We start from the raw sequence: 16,090 nt of genomic DNA, 5'->3' as shown, positions 1-16,090 counted from the left end.
GCACCTTTTTTGATTATTTGTTTTTGTTTTAACATAATATTAAACTACAACTATAACTGTTAAAAACATCGTGTTCTATTGCTTCAGGTAGTGTCCTTCTTGTAGTCAACCATACCTTTTTTGAAACATATGATAGCTATTAAAGATAAGAATAAGAAAGGCCAGCTTAATATCTTTACCAATCACTAACTCTTTTACATGAAGTAAGTTAAAACAAATGTATGGAAGACATATATAAATATGAACCGTGTATCAACAAAATAATCATAAAAAAAATTAAAACAAATACAACACAACCATGAGCAAAACTGCTATTAATTAAAATAAAAACTCCATAAAAAAGCAAAGGAAATGTACCTAAATTAAAAACATTCTTTGCTGCTGTATGTTATTAGTTTTTGACATCTTTTAATAACGTTAACATCAATCAGTCAAAACTCATTTAAAATTTATCATTTGGAGCCTTGAGTATAAATAATACTATACAATACAGTACAAATAAGTTATATACATCTTTTCGTTATACAACAAATTATAACATTATACATGAATACATAAAATAGTATAAAATTTCAATTTCATTATAAATTTTAAAAAAAAATTATGAGAGACGAAGTTAGAAAAAAACAACATTATATCACTATACCTGGGACATTTTTTATTGCATTTGTCTGCTTTGTTGCTTCATAGCGTAATATAATTTGACTGCAGTAACGATAACAAGTGAAATTACAAAAAATTGGAACTGATAGGAAAAAATTAAAAAGGGAAGTTCCTAAACAAATGACAAATTAAAAAGCTCAAAAACATTAAACGAATGGATAACAATTGTCATATTCCTGACTTGGTAAAGGCATTTTGTTATGTCTTATGTTTCTTAAATGTCATTGCATACAACGACTTATGAATATGACAGATAAAAGCAAAACTTTAAATCTGATAATAAAATACGTTTATCTTAAATAAGACATTTTGATTGCCTTGCTTGTTAGCTGGGCATATGTTGAGCAGACAAGCTTATTTTGTATAAGTAGATGAACATACCTAAAATTTATATAAAATAGTCTTTTGCACTTGATAACTTTGTTGAACATACTTGGTTTTTAGTTTAATTGAGGACAGAGGATCAATGAGAGCAGGCCGAATGGGCTAAAACTGTGTTAAACACTCATTTTGTCGATGTTTCTTCCAACGAAAATAAACTTCAGTCATTTACATGTCAAACTTTAACCTTATCAACAGTCATAAAACAGTTGTAAGACCAAACCTGCGTTTTTGAAAAAACTTTGTATAGTCTAATGATGGATAGAAGCAGTAAAACAGTGTTTAAATTTAAATTTTAAGCAGTCAGAATGTCTTGTCATCAATTTAACTTGCTGTGCAGTTTATGAAAACACCGATCTTTACCCACATCTTTCGATATTATGTATTATCAGTAATTTTTACAAATAGACAACTCAAATTATATAAAAAAAAATGCAGAATTTAATGTTATCCCACAATGATAACAGCATGATTGAACAAATATTGATTTTGCAATAAACAGAAGTTCACATTTAAACCTATCATTCTAATCCGTGTTTGAGATGGTGAACAACCCTGGTGGGGTTCGTGTTGCTTAGTCTTTACTTTTCTATTTTTTGTCTCCTGTACTATTTTTTGTCTGTTTGTCTTTTTATCTTTTTATCTTTAGCCATGGCGTTGTCAGTTTGTTTTCCATCTATGAGTTTAACTTTCCCTCTGGTATATTCTGTACCTCTTTGTTTTTGTATTCATATGAAACGAATTCATACACAACCTTTTCAAACAAAATACTTAATAAGGTTATAAGGAAAAACAACGAAAATTTAAACTTCCTAGGTTTTGTTGTTACCATAATAAATTGATTTACTGATACAATATGTGTGCTTTTCAAAACAGATGGGACATTGTTTGACAGTGTTAAAGGTACATTAAACGTATTTGGGAAAATGACAACCTGTTTGTAACATTGCAGTTTTGGGACGTTTAGATTGACAGTGAAATGTTTGTTGTACGCTTAAATTATACCTTCTTTTACTTTCTATTAAATAACTGATCATTGAGAAATGCGAATCAATTGATTACTTAAAAAAGTTATAAGTGTGACTGGATTATAGGAGGGGTTATCTCAGAAAAAAGTTCTGCGCCCAATATATCTCCCAATTGATAAGATTCTCGTGCTTGCATTTCCTGTCATGATTTTCTTGATAGAGGATTGCTGCTCACAAGTAAGCTATTAAACCAATAGTTCGAAATTGTGAAGTTGAAATCACCCCTTCATATATTTTACGGACGCCATCCCGAGTTGGTTGACCATTATGGAATAACTGTTTCACAAATGATATCGCAAATGTTCATAACGTCGTAACTACAATCCACTTCCCTTTCATAAATGTGACCTATTGAATTAGACTATTTACCGGATTTGTTATTACATAAGCAACACGACGGATGCTACATGTGAGCAGGATCTGCTTACCTTTCCGGAGCACCTGCGATCACCCGTAGTTTTTGGTGGGGTTCGTGTTGCTTATTCTTTAGTTTTTTATTTGACTGTTTGTCTGTTTGGCGTTGTCAGTTTATTTTCGATTTATGAGTTTGACTGTCCCTCTGGTATCGTTCGTCCCTTTTTTTGAAAGAAGACAAAGTATTTTGCGAGGGAGAAGGGAAACCATTTCCCGACAAAGAATCTTTGTCATTGCATAAAGTTTTTGAAATAATTTTGGCGCAATGGGCCATAAAAATAAATTGATGTCTGTGTAATATACATATTATTAAATTATCAAACACAAAAAGCATTTAATTAAATATCGAAAAAGTATTTCACTTGAAATATTTGATAAAAAATATATAGACAAACCTCATTGTAGTTCTACACCATTTGTTTTAATTTCGGATATATTTTCAATTGAAGTGGACATGTCTTCGTGATTTATTATGTAGAGTATTGTATTTCAGAAACAGCTGAAGTCAATATGTCAAATTGGTTAAACTTCTATAAATGAAAAAAAGCTAGTAATCGAGAATTTTTTTTCACGCACCAGGTCAAAATCAGAAAAATCGATAACATCTGGTGTTAATTGCAAATTAAAAAATGCAATTGATATATTTGAAAGATTTTTCAAGAGTGTTATACCATAAAAAGAAAAAACCCGAACCAAAGTGTTAATCGGACTATGCGCTGATGATGAGGAAAAATACAAAGCAATATGATCACAAATATATACATAAACATAAGGTATTGTTTTGGAAAATAAAGTTGTTTGAGGACCTTTGGATTCAAAATGAATTGATTTGAACAATAAAGGTCATACTTTGCATTATAACTGATAATTAAAGTCTGAATTAGTTTTTGAATGTTCTCGGTATCTATTTATAGATGAATACATACTTGCAAAAGACTTAATAGAGTAGCAATGTTCAGCTAACTTTTGTACATACGAAATTTGTGTATTTGTCGTGAAATAAAAAGTAAAATCACAAAAATACTGAACTCCGAGGAAATAGGACCTTACATATGTATTATTCTAAGTTTCAGTACATGTATGATTTGTTGTCATATATGCATGGATAAGCTATATAGTTTGTTCTCTATTAATTGTTGTTTATAAAAAACGATAACGAGCTAAGTCATGGTACTGCAATCAGTACTTAAACAGTAGATTATTATCAAATGATTACTTGTATATGAAAATATTTTGTATTTTTGACCTGACTATGCTTTGGTAACCAGCTATTCTTTAAACACAATTTTTACAAGTTCAAGTTTCTCGTAAGACACAAACTTTACATTATAACTTATAAACAATAATTATCGTAATTATGAAAACATGAGATGAACCGCAGTTTCAGCTTTATATGATCATTATTAGGGGCTTTCCGTTGGGAATTTTCTTATGAGTTCTGTATTTTGTGTAATTGTACTATTCTCAAAAATGTCCAGGAACATTTTGGAGTTTCTTTTTTATGGATTTCACATTTACCTCCTGGTGCCTCCAGCCATTACACATACAAGTGTTCGATTACGATACGAATTCTTTACTACGTACAATTGTTGTTTATATGAATCCATATATATCATAAATATTTATTTGAAATTTTGTAATAGATAAACATGTTTGATGGTTTCAGCAAATCAAAGAAATCATCTCCCAAGCAGTATTGATGAAAACCAAGTTTTTGTTATTTAAACCATCAGTTATATATAATTAATATGCAGAAAAAAACATGTTTAATTAAAACGTAGTTATTAGCTGTATGTCTCATATATCATCGCAATACACGATTTTACCTTTAAATAAAATATTGGATTTTTTTTTCAAACACAACATATTTCAGGAAATAATGTTGTATTCTTTCTTTCAAACTAAAATAAGAAAATTGATACAATCTACATCCCCGCAAAGCAAAAATATGTGATCAGTTAACCATTTAACTTTTGCCGTTATGTCTTTAAGCAAAATAAAAGCTATATCACGAATTATAATTTCCCCGTTAAAACTTGGTATTATTTTACTATCTGACAGAGCATACCACTAAAAAAAATCTCTATCTGTGATAAAATTGAAAAAAAAAACATTTAGATTTATATTGTCTTTCTGTACGTATGCAATAGTGAATGGGTAGATAATTCAGATTAAGGTAATTTTAAATAGAATGTGTTAGGAATTTACCTATTTTATAATAAATAAATTTGGTGTATATACTGTCTTCTGTTGGTTAAAAGTATTACCTTCATTTTCAATGTTGTCAATTTTTATGGCACATGCCCACTCTGATGTTATACATTCATACTCCAACATGTTTGTACGTTGTTATTGTAATATAAATACTATAAGAAATTCTTTCAGTCTTTCTTTTGATAGAAATTTATTCATAATGAATGGCAATAATTTATTTTGAATTTATTGACCCATAAAATTATTTTTTGACTCTTCACGTTTTACATAATCCGCTTTGCGGATTGTTCAATGTGAAGATTCAAAAATTTATTTTATGGTTCAATGAATTCAAAATAGATAATAGCCAGTCATTAAATGTAGCAAGAAAACGGGTCCGGTGACCCCATTTTTTCTTTTTCGTAACTGAAAGCATACTATTAAAGTATCTTCTCATATGTTATCTCTAAATACTATGGTGTAGTTTACGCTTTATTGCAGAACATTGGGTTTTCCGTTCATATTGTATACAAAGTCTGTCAATTTTGAACAGCATTTAGCCTGAAAATAAGCCCATTGACCCATTTTTTTATTATTTTTTTTTTAAAAGTATTATGTAAACTACATTTTGGCAAATTATTAAAAAATTCTATGGATTATACTTTAGGACAGCATAGTTTTACTTTCAACTAAATTGTATCAAGTAGAACTATCTTCAGTTATTATCACTGTTAGTAAAGTATCATAATATTAAAATTTCACACAGATGTTATAATAAAAGTTAATACACTCTAAAATGTGTCTAGCCTTTGATGCACCTGACTACGAGACATAATCATACTAAAATAATAGCCAATAACATGACACGAATAATAAAAAAAGTTTAATATCAAACATTTACTGTTCTATGAGGGGGAGATTAATAGCATATGAAAACACGAACAAATACAAAATTGTAGAAAATCTTGAAGATACTAAGATCAAACGCAATATTTGAAATGTCCAATTTTTAAATAACAGATTTTTGATCATTGACAAATCTTTAAAAAAAGAATTTTTTTCAAAGAAAAGAGTAGTTAACAATAATCCTCTGACATCAATGAAAATGACATAAAAAAGAAAATCTGACATAGTTTTTACGAATGTATTAGTAAGACAGTAAGAATTTGAATTTATGATAACAATATCAATCTGTGTCACATTAAAATCAAAATAAATATCTGATACCAGGATTGTTTTTTTAATATATAAGCTTAAAACAAAACTGGATTCGCATTGATAACCTGGTAAAATGATTTGTCTCTGGCTCTGCGTTATAGTGGTTTTTTATTGTTTGAAGACGAATCAGGAAGGTCAAATTCGATCAACGGAAAAGGAAACTTATAAAAAAACATATACATTTGAAGTTGTTCATTTTTGTAATTTAGAGATTAACAAATTATAAATTTTTGATCGATTATTCAATACATAGACTGAGCTACAGATTTTGTTTTATTATTTGTTCTGGTCTATTCACAGTGTAAGCCGTTTATGGTGGTCAAATGTATTTTGTAATGAAATTTTTGTATATATAATATTACTTTAGATTATTTATTGAAACTACATTATGAATCATTATTTATTCATTTTGTTTCAAATTTTATTAACGGTGCGGTAATTTTCATCGAATATATTTATTAAATGGTTTAATTTGAAACCTAAAAGAGAATAGTTAATATATGCAATTATATAAATCACGCATCACTGTACTTGTTTTTTTTTTAATAAACATAAAACAAATATTCGTGCATAATTATAATAAATCAAAGTGTTTTTCCTCTCTTAATGACGCAAGGAAAAATAGTAATTAACGTACATACAGTAGGACAGATAGTTTATTTTGATAACAAATAACATACAACAATGATCAATAACAATTTAAAAAGTATACGGATGAATAAGCAATTAGCTTAATTTCAGATTGTTTTGAATTTTTGTCATTTAGTTAACTGAAAATGTTCAACTATTCATTGTAATGTAAGCAAACAGCAAATCGCATTTAACTTGTCCAAAATGTAAGATATAATTCATATTAAAATTGTTTGAGGGGCTCGCGGGTCTAAATCAATTTTTTTTATTTAATATAGGATTTCGCTAAATTTTTCTTTAAATGAACTTTATCTTATACTTGATAAACAGAAAAAATGAAATACAAAAAATAAGGTGACCGTTCATTTACGCTCACAATCTGCCTTCGAACGAAGCACACATTTTTGTAAATGTTCTTTTTTCTGTTGAACTAATAGGCGAAACAGCGGTAGTATCGAAATAAAAAAAAAAGAACTAAATTACAGAAATCGCTTAAATTTTACGATAATTTAGTTTATGTACAGCTTATTCGAAAACAAAATATAGGTCACCGATGAGTCAAAAAAAGATATATCAATTTGAATGCCAAAAAAATTGCATTTTTGTACTAAAGGGAGATAATTTGGAGCTTTTTCAATGATATCTACATTTTAAAAGTCACATGGGGTCTACCCGAATTGATTTTTTGGAATGATTTTTGTACCATTTGATAAAGTGACAACTACTAACGATAATAAATAAAATTTGTAATAAGAAGTAATTTTTTTTCTGAAAATCTTATACCCGCGAGCCTCCTTAAGGGTATATATATATTAATTACTCCTACTCAACTTCGTACTTTATTTGGCATTTTAACTTTTGTTTTATTCGAGCGTCACGGATAAGTCGTTTGTTGACGAAATGTGCATCTGGGGCAAATACACAATTTCAATCCTGGTAGCTATATATAGTTCATTTACAACCACTGGGTCGATCAACTGCTGGTGGAGTTTTTATTCCACGAGGGTATCACCAGTCTAGAAGTCAGCACTTCTGTGTTGACATGAATTATCATTGATATGATCACAATTATAAATTAACTGTTTACACAACCGTTAATGTTTTATATACTAAGGGTGTTCTCCCTCATGAATTGATTACCTAAGCTGTATTTGGCAAATCCGTTAGGAATTTTTAGTCCTCTAGTTAAGTCTTTTGTAGACAAAATGCGAGTCTGGTGCAAATACAAAGTGTCAGTGCTGGTATTTATGTTGAGTTTTTTTACATTGTTTTTGGATATTCTGCTTTCAGTCGGGTTTTTTTTCGGTATGGTTGTTGCTGGCACGTCACAAACATTGTAATATGTTATATGTCGTTTTTCAAATTTTAACTGTAAAACGCGAATCAGGAATAAATCTTCTTGCTGTAAATTCTTATTTCTAATGCCGGATTTAAACAAATTACTTTCAAAATTAGTACTTAGACTTGAACAATATACAATGATAATATGAAATACCCATTGTGCGAGGTATGACCTGTAGATATGTATCCAAAATCAGTGAAATAGTTAAGAGAAGCATTAGCTATGTAGAAGTTCATGTCATGCTTATATATATTAAGACAATTAATATGTTAACAATACTATGTAATGATATTTCACATCTTTTAAAAAACTACAAATTCAACAATTTAAGATACTAAACCCTCCTACGGCGACCAATTTTCGTGTTTCAATACGAAAAATAAAAGCTTTAACTAAAAAAAAATATCCCAAGAGATTGTGTAATCAAATTACGTTTTAAGATCAATATTCGCAAAGGCTTATCTCTACTGTGAAAATTGTTATATAAAGGTAAATATGCAATATAGTTTATTAATGATATTTTCAAAGATAGCAAAAGCTATTTAATTTGAAATTTAATTTTTCAGGAGTAATTTCAAGTATTTGTGGCAAGACCAATTCATCTGAGGGTAAGAACACGTCTCTAACATACAAACCAACGACATACGAAGAACTTACAGCTGAAATATTTTGGAAATTTGTCAATGTAACAGAAGAGTTTCAAGTTTTGCTTGCAGGTGAGTCTTTGTTATTTACGATAACTTGCATTATGATGGTAGGCTTTTAATTCAAATTTAAATTTAAAGTGTTTGGGAACGTCTCATGTGTATGTGGCGTTTTGAAGTCAGATGACTGTAACTCAGTAATTGTCGTTTGTTTGGTATTTAATGTAGGGATCTCGAAATATAATACAACTTTCGTACATATCTAAATATGGTCCTCGGAAAAGACTACTGTGTCGCTTAAATGTCACACTAAAATATTATGTCTGTTTGGACTGCTCACTCAGTTATGTTTATACAGCGGAACTTTAAACAACTGTTACACATTAATCTAGACGGAAATGTGCAAGCATTAATTAATTTATCATAATGGAATTTTTGAAATAATATGTATCCTGGTTTGAATAGATATGTTGGAGTAATGTACAGAGGAACAATGTTATTAATACACTCGCACGTATATACACATCGGTATTACGATTGAATTTTTCTTTTGATAAGACATGAATTATCGCGATGGACACACTGTTATATTGTGAGCTCGAGCAAGTAGCAATACCCTGATAAAATGAGTCAGAACCATTTTTCTTCATAAAAATGTGTTTTACATTATGATAGTTCTCGTGCATTTCATTTGACCGATTTAAAATAGGTTTATTTATTGCAAATATATGCTCACTTAAATGATAATCGTCTTTGATCCGACAACATTTATCATTCTTCTGAGCTGTTTGTTTATGATAGAACATGTATATCAAATAAAAATAGTGTTACATCTTAAAATCGATAACAAAAAAATATGGAAGAAAATTTCATTTCGTTTTCTACAAAGAATATAAGATATTATAATATTCTCTCGTTAGAGATAATATTCTTGAGACATCAAATTACACGAACGATGTTATTGCTTAACACACTTCAAAGACAATATATCTAATTTATCAAAGGTTTGATTAGTTCTTTTCAAATTTCACAAGGAGAAAGATTTTATTACTAATGGGAAATGTTTGAAATTGTTTTTAAGAAAAAAAATCGATAAGGGCGTTTATCAACGATCAGATCTAGATCTCAGGTATATTTTGATGGTAGTTTGTTTATCTTCAATTTGTCAGCTTCATAAGGCTTACAATAGGACACTGGTTTTGCTCATTTTGTAAACTTATAAAAGAGACCAGCTACAAATGTATTTTAAAGTTATAAGGTGATTTTATTTAGCTTGGTTAGAAAGTTGTCTCATTTGGAATCCAGTGACTGCTTAGATGTATATATGTGACACATTCAGTGAACTTGACCTTAAGAATACTGATTCGGCCTAATATCAATCTCTTTGTCAAATTTCATTTAAAAATACAAAAGTCTTCTTGCCTCATGTAGCATTAACATATCTCAATTGATACGTTAACTGATTGTATTTTAACTCTCGATATATACCGATTTCCAAGTACACAATAGCCCCTTTAGCAGACCCGACTAAAATAAAATATTTTGAATACTCATCACTATGAACTGGTTAATCATGGTCTTTGATATAATGACAACCTAATATTAGTCTTATTTTGTCTTCTATTTTATTTTTTACCTTTTTGACTAAATCTTCAAAAAAATAGTGGTTGATGACCAAGACCTGTTTCTAAAAATAAATCCAAAACTTACTCAATTTAGAGTGTATGTGCTTCCCTCGTTTGTTATATCTTACTAGTTACTTTCCAAATGGAGTTTGGAATTTTTTAAATTCTGTTATAACTATTGTCTCTTATTTGTGAATATTTTTGTAGTCGATTCTTGAATTTTAATTTTTACACTAATTAGGAAACACAATTAGAGATCATTATATAATATATGAAAGATAATCAAACATATATGTAGATTAATACATGTAATTAAAATGACAAAACACGTTAGTTACAAAATTTAATAGTCAATTTACGACAGGAAAGGTAAGCATACATCATAATTCAATAACTCATGGTCTGATATATTGCACTCTGAGGGAAATGTAATTATTATAGATCAAAGAAACAAGAAAGTTCTAATGGAAGCATAATCACGCTAATGTTTGAAAAAAAACTACAATCACATATTGAAAAAAAATCATTATTTCATCAATAACATCACAAGTACTTGACGCAGTGTCTTCTAGGAATTAGCAGGTATATATTTTTCGCTTCTTTGGTCAGGAACATAGCAAAACGGAATTAAATTGTTGAAAAGATATGAAATGTGAATAAACAAGATGCAATGTAGATTAAAAAAACATAGAGGTAATTACCCATAGAAGTAATGAATCAACATTGTGGACGAATTAGTTTGATCAATTGCTTTACAATTATAAATTCCTCTCCTTAAACGGGAACTAGTTTGGAATATTGCCGTTTACTCTAATTCATAGATTCGTAAGTTTATATTTAACTTTAAAGTACAAATTTATACTGTTATCTAAATAATTTAAAGACTCATTTATAATATATCGTAAAAGTCTAAACAGGATTTAAATTAATAGTGCACAATATCGCTATATCTGCACTTATTGTTTAAATTACAATCCAAAAAATTAATTAATAACACAGCATGAATAACATGCGTCCATCATTCGTATTGTTTGACCCACAGATAACTAATCTTTGTCTTGTCTGTAATAAAATTGGTATTAAGAAAATCCAGTCACTGGTACATTCCTATCTTCTTATATTAAATGCTGATGGATAATCTTTATGCTTAAGGCATATCCTAACCATAAAGTAAACCAAAAAAAACTCGATAAGAAATTTTTAAATGTTTAGATCACAATTCAAGTTCCCTTTCCGCAGTGATATGGACTTTGTCATTAATGGAGCCAGAAAAACCATTCATAATAAGAAGATGAATTTTAGCAATTACACTCAACTTTAGACTCTTCAGCGGTACCAATTAGATTTTCTCGTGCGTACTGTGTATCTTCTAAGGAAATTATATGTTTAATGGATACCCGATACCAATACACTGTACAAAAAGGGGAACTTAAAAATCGTCCGGAAGTCGTTTATCAACGAGTAAAATAAAATTCGGAAAATACATTACAATTCAAATGTTATCAATCTGAAGATGGGGGTTAAATTGAAGTTCACATGAATACGGATTCAATGAGGTCGAATTATTAATTTACAAGTGAATAATTCATAATCCATGTTTTTTTTAAGCTTATTTTGACAAAATTGAACCATACTGGCTGTTAAGAACAAATTATTAATTCACTATTTGCATTTCGGTAATGATTTAGCAAAAAAAAAAAAAAAAAATAGATTTTTTTTAAATATCTCTTAGCTAGTGTCCCTTTAACGGCTTCGGCTGAAAAAAAGTCGAAGAACCAGATTTGTTCAATCATACAAAGGGACAACTAAGCATTATTGTCATGATTACATACATCTTAACTGAATACATTGTTGACAACGATTTCTTAATTTTGATAATGGAAATGATGTTCCCTCATAAATTCCACTGAAGTCGATCGACACCGATTCTATGAAGAAAACATACGGTTTAACCAAATTTGCCAAAAAGAGGAAATTGCTTTTGTTTGTGAATTTTTGGAAAATTTGAAAAAAAAAATATTTGATAAATCAATTATACAACATTCCCCCAAAAAGAACGTTTCATTACAGACTCGAGTTCATGACTAAAACGATTTATCAATCTTTTTGAATGAGACGCCAAAAAAAGACAAATTGCTGATAGATTTTGAATTTAGTCACTAATATTAGCAACAGCTACCGTTCAAGGCCCATTACTGGCTTTAGTCTGTTTCTGCTCGTTCGTCTGGTTTTCTAAACGACATTCCCCGATTTCCTTTAGTTTTAAGAGTTAGAATTGCTACAAAATGTTCATATAGTTAAAAAGAGAAAACAAATAGGCAAAATCGTTTAAACTTTTTTTTTTAAACATATATCATTAATGAATTTCAATCAAGGTTCCCTTGACTGTGCGTGCTTCTATCTCATATATCCATTGAACTTAAAATATAAAACTATTTTTGTGAAGTTCATACCGACACCTAAAAAATCCTTAAATTTCAGATTTTCTATTAGTCAAATTCTCATTCTTTGGAGTAACATACCATTTGCCTAAGCCTATGACAGTTATAATGTATCAAATACAAAAAAAGACTTGAAAAAGCTTTTTCTCTTATCATTGTGATTTTAATACCAAAGATAAATCTGTTAATTCAAAACTATTCAATAACAAATTAATCTGTGGACGTTATTATCATTTTATTCTAAAATTGGCTAAAAGGGACCATCAAATCCACATTTGACCTGCTGCTATTGAGGAACGATTTGTCATTATGAACTACTTGGATCGAAAAATTTTCTTTTACTACAATGTTATTGAAAATAAAAAAAACCGCCTTCCTCAAAATCGTTGTTTTGATGTGATTTGAATTCTAGAAGTAACGAAATAATAGTCGAATTTGTACTTTTTTTTAATTTAAATGACGTCACGTTTAGCCATGCCTGTCTTTGCACCAAAATCATACATGAAGTTTTGCGAAGTTTACTTTATTTCTAATTAACACATTTTTCAAACTCTAACGTGTATTTTTGTTGTAATACATTATAATCAGAATGATATTTGAACTCAGTTATAGACCCCAATAAAATCTACTGTCAAATCAGGAATATAATAGTTGTTATTCATTTGTTTGGTGTGTTTAAGTGTCTGAGTTTGCCGTTTGATAAGGGTCTTTCCGTTTTGAATTTTCATTAGAATTCGATAATTTTGTGATTTGACTTTTTCATAACATTATGTACCAAAATATTCTACTGATCAGAATTGTGAATGGTGTAATACATGCTCCATGGACAGCATGAGATACTTTGATAATAACCATTAAGCTTGCTTCAATGTGTTGTCAGTTCTTACAAATTTTAACTTTTTATACCATTATCATGTCAGTTTTATATATATATTTTATTTTTATAATTGGACAAACACTTTGTATTGAAATTACCTGACAGCATTGTCATGTTTTTGAATGTGGACATACCAATGAGCAGTTAATTAATACATATTTAGTATTAAGACAAGAATCATTCAGTGATTTCTTATCTATGTCCATATTTGAAAAGAGTTAAACAGTATTTATACTCTGTGATTCAAAACAATTCGCGTAGCTTAACTCCCATTGTATTTATAATCAGGAGAAACCAATGCTTAAAAAGTTTGAACTTATGTGTAATAGTTGGCCATCAATGGAACAATGTTCTAGTTCAAATGTTGATTTTCTCTTCATTATAGGTATTGATTTTGTTGTTGTATGATATGTGTTATTAACTAAGCAGTCTAAACTATTCGTTTATTTTGAAAAATCTATAACGTCATTATAGCATTTCTATAGCTTAATTGTGTCATCATGCCGTTTTCCCTTCAAAGATTAAAACCTGTTCGTCATGAACAATTATGCATGTCTATATAGTGGTAAATAAACTCATCATAGATACCAGGATGAAAATTTTAATTTGCGCCATACCCGCGTTTCGTCTTAAAAAGACTCATCAAGAACGCTCGAATATATAAATTAAAGATGCCCCCAAAAAGAACGATGTTAAAGAGCATTAAGAAATAAACATTTCCGATAAGTATCTGCTGTCTTTCTTATACTTATCAAAAACCAAAAATGTCAGATGTGAAATAACATATTGATAGATTTTCAGTTTCCATCCATTCACTAAGAAAACAGATACGAATACCACGGAACTTGTATTATACATAAAAATCAGAAAATGTTAAAGAAATAAGAACAACAGACCATATTAATCAAACCATCTGAATGGTATTTTGCATTTTTCAAAGGTATCGCCCTGATGGTTCTTCTATCACTATGTTGTTGTTCAAGTATTGACGTCAATATTCCCTGCTTCTCTTAAGCCATTTTACATTTAAAAAAAAAACTTCCATTTATAATGGTAGTAAATCCCAATCAAGTAACAATATAAAAATTTATCCAAAAATACAAAAAAAAAGAACAATTTTGTAACAATCTTTTTAATAAGCGCAAAATTAGAACATGATTTATTCTGTTTATTATATCTTATTCAGTAGCATATTAATCTATTATAGTGAAAATTCATAATATCTAATAAGATTTTTAGATTTAGCTAACAAAGTCCTTACATTTGTATCAACTAACATTCGTTTATAGTGGAAAATTGTTTTAACGTTAAATAAGCTACAATTAGAAATTACTTGGTAGTCCCTCTCTGTGATTAATATTAGATAACTTTGGTTAATTTCCCAATCAATCTATCATGAAGGGGAGATAAATAATTCGACTGTCATTTATAGTCTTTTTTTCAAAAATGATGAACGGTTCTTTATATTGGTATGCACTCATTTTAAACGTTTCAAATTTATGAAATTATATTTGTACATCAATGTTTTTGATACACCAATAACAAAAACTGAAATATATTGTATTGATACATTTTGTAATTATTCAAAATTATATCAGAAACCTATACTTAATTATAAAATAATGAATCTGTTAAAGGGAGACAATACTAGCATAACCTTTTTTGAATCGGCACATAATACAAAGGAATGCCACTCTTGCATACAAATGGCACATCAATATAATTAATTAACTGTGCATTCGTACTCCACCTTCAATGAAGATTCTAAATTATAAATATAACCAAAAGTTGTTTATCTATAGAATAGTGAAGACTAATGAAAGCTTACCCACTGTACAAATTATTTCTTTGAAATTTTCTAAAACTAACACAGAAAAATGCTCGTGCCACTTGACTTTCATAGCTCATAATTAACGTTTTTACACAATATTTTAATAAAGTAGTTAAAGATTATTTGCTTCTCAAAGTGTAAGACACAATAAAAATCATACGCTTGCATCATCTTACCCAAATACAGATTTAATTAAGTCCTGAACATTTCGACATTTGTTTGTTTATTTCTATCATTTCCGATTTGTAAACAAATACATGTAACAAGTACATGTTAAGACCCGACTAAATACCTATATCCCTATATCGTCAGGTAAATATGCTTATTCCCATTATACGATCTACAGCATGAAATATAATTTTACAATATCTCCCCATATTCTATTCGCTTTACTGATTACTGTCTGGAAACGATTTTAAATAAGTTGGAGTCAGCATTGGCAAAGATGAAAAAGAGAAAAGATCTTTCCTTAATCTTTCCTTTGCCAACAAAGGTATCGATGGCGTCAACTTAGGCAATATCCTTCATCATAAATTAGTTCAATCGAAAATACCTCCTTATTTCAAAGACCTGTCTGTACCAATCATTTCTTATACCTATACCAAACCTATTACAACTAAAATTTTCAATTACAAACACGTTTTGAAGGATCTCGATATTGACGACTTCAAGTCGAAACCTCCTGATTGCACTTGTGCTAGTTCCCAATTCACATATAATCCTGCTGGCCACGTTATTACCGGTGACCTCAACATCAATTGGAAATACAACTTTAAAATTTTGATGGATTCAGTTGAGAATTA

General features: G+C 29.1%; 1 protein-coding gene across 1 annotated transcript in view; it reads left to right on the top strand.

The window, feature by feature from the left end:
• The window catches only part of LOC143068684 (glutamate receptor ionotropic, kainate 2-like), a 107,646-nt gene that overhangs the window by 56,559 nt on the left and 34,997 nt on the right, over positions 1–16,090 (top strand). Inside the window, exon 2 of the mRNA XM_076242924.1 lies at positions 8,436–8,585. Within this exon, the coding sequence (XP_076099039.1) occupies positions 8,436–8,585 (150 nt within the window). The remainder of the gene's footprint in view (positions 1–8,435; positions 8,586–16,090) is intronic.

The sequence above is a fragment of the Mytilus galloprovincialis genome, chromosome 3 (genome assembly GCF_965363235.1).
Source record: "Mytilus galloprovincialis chromosome 3, xbMytGall1.hap1.1, whole genome shotgun sequence".
NCBI lineage: Eukaryota > Metazoa > Mollusca > Bivalvia > Mytilida > Mytilidae > Mytilus > Mytilus galloprovincialis.
This window is presented reverse-complemented; position numbering and strand designations above follow the sequence as displayed.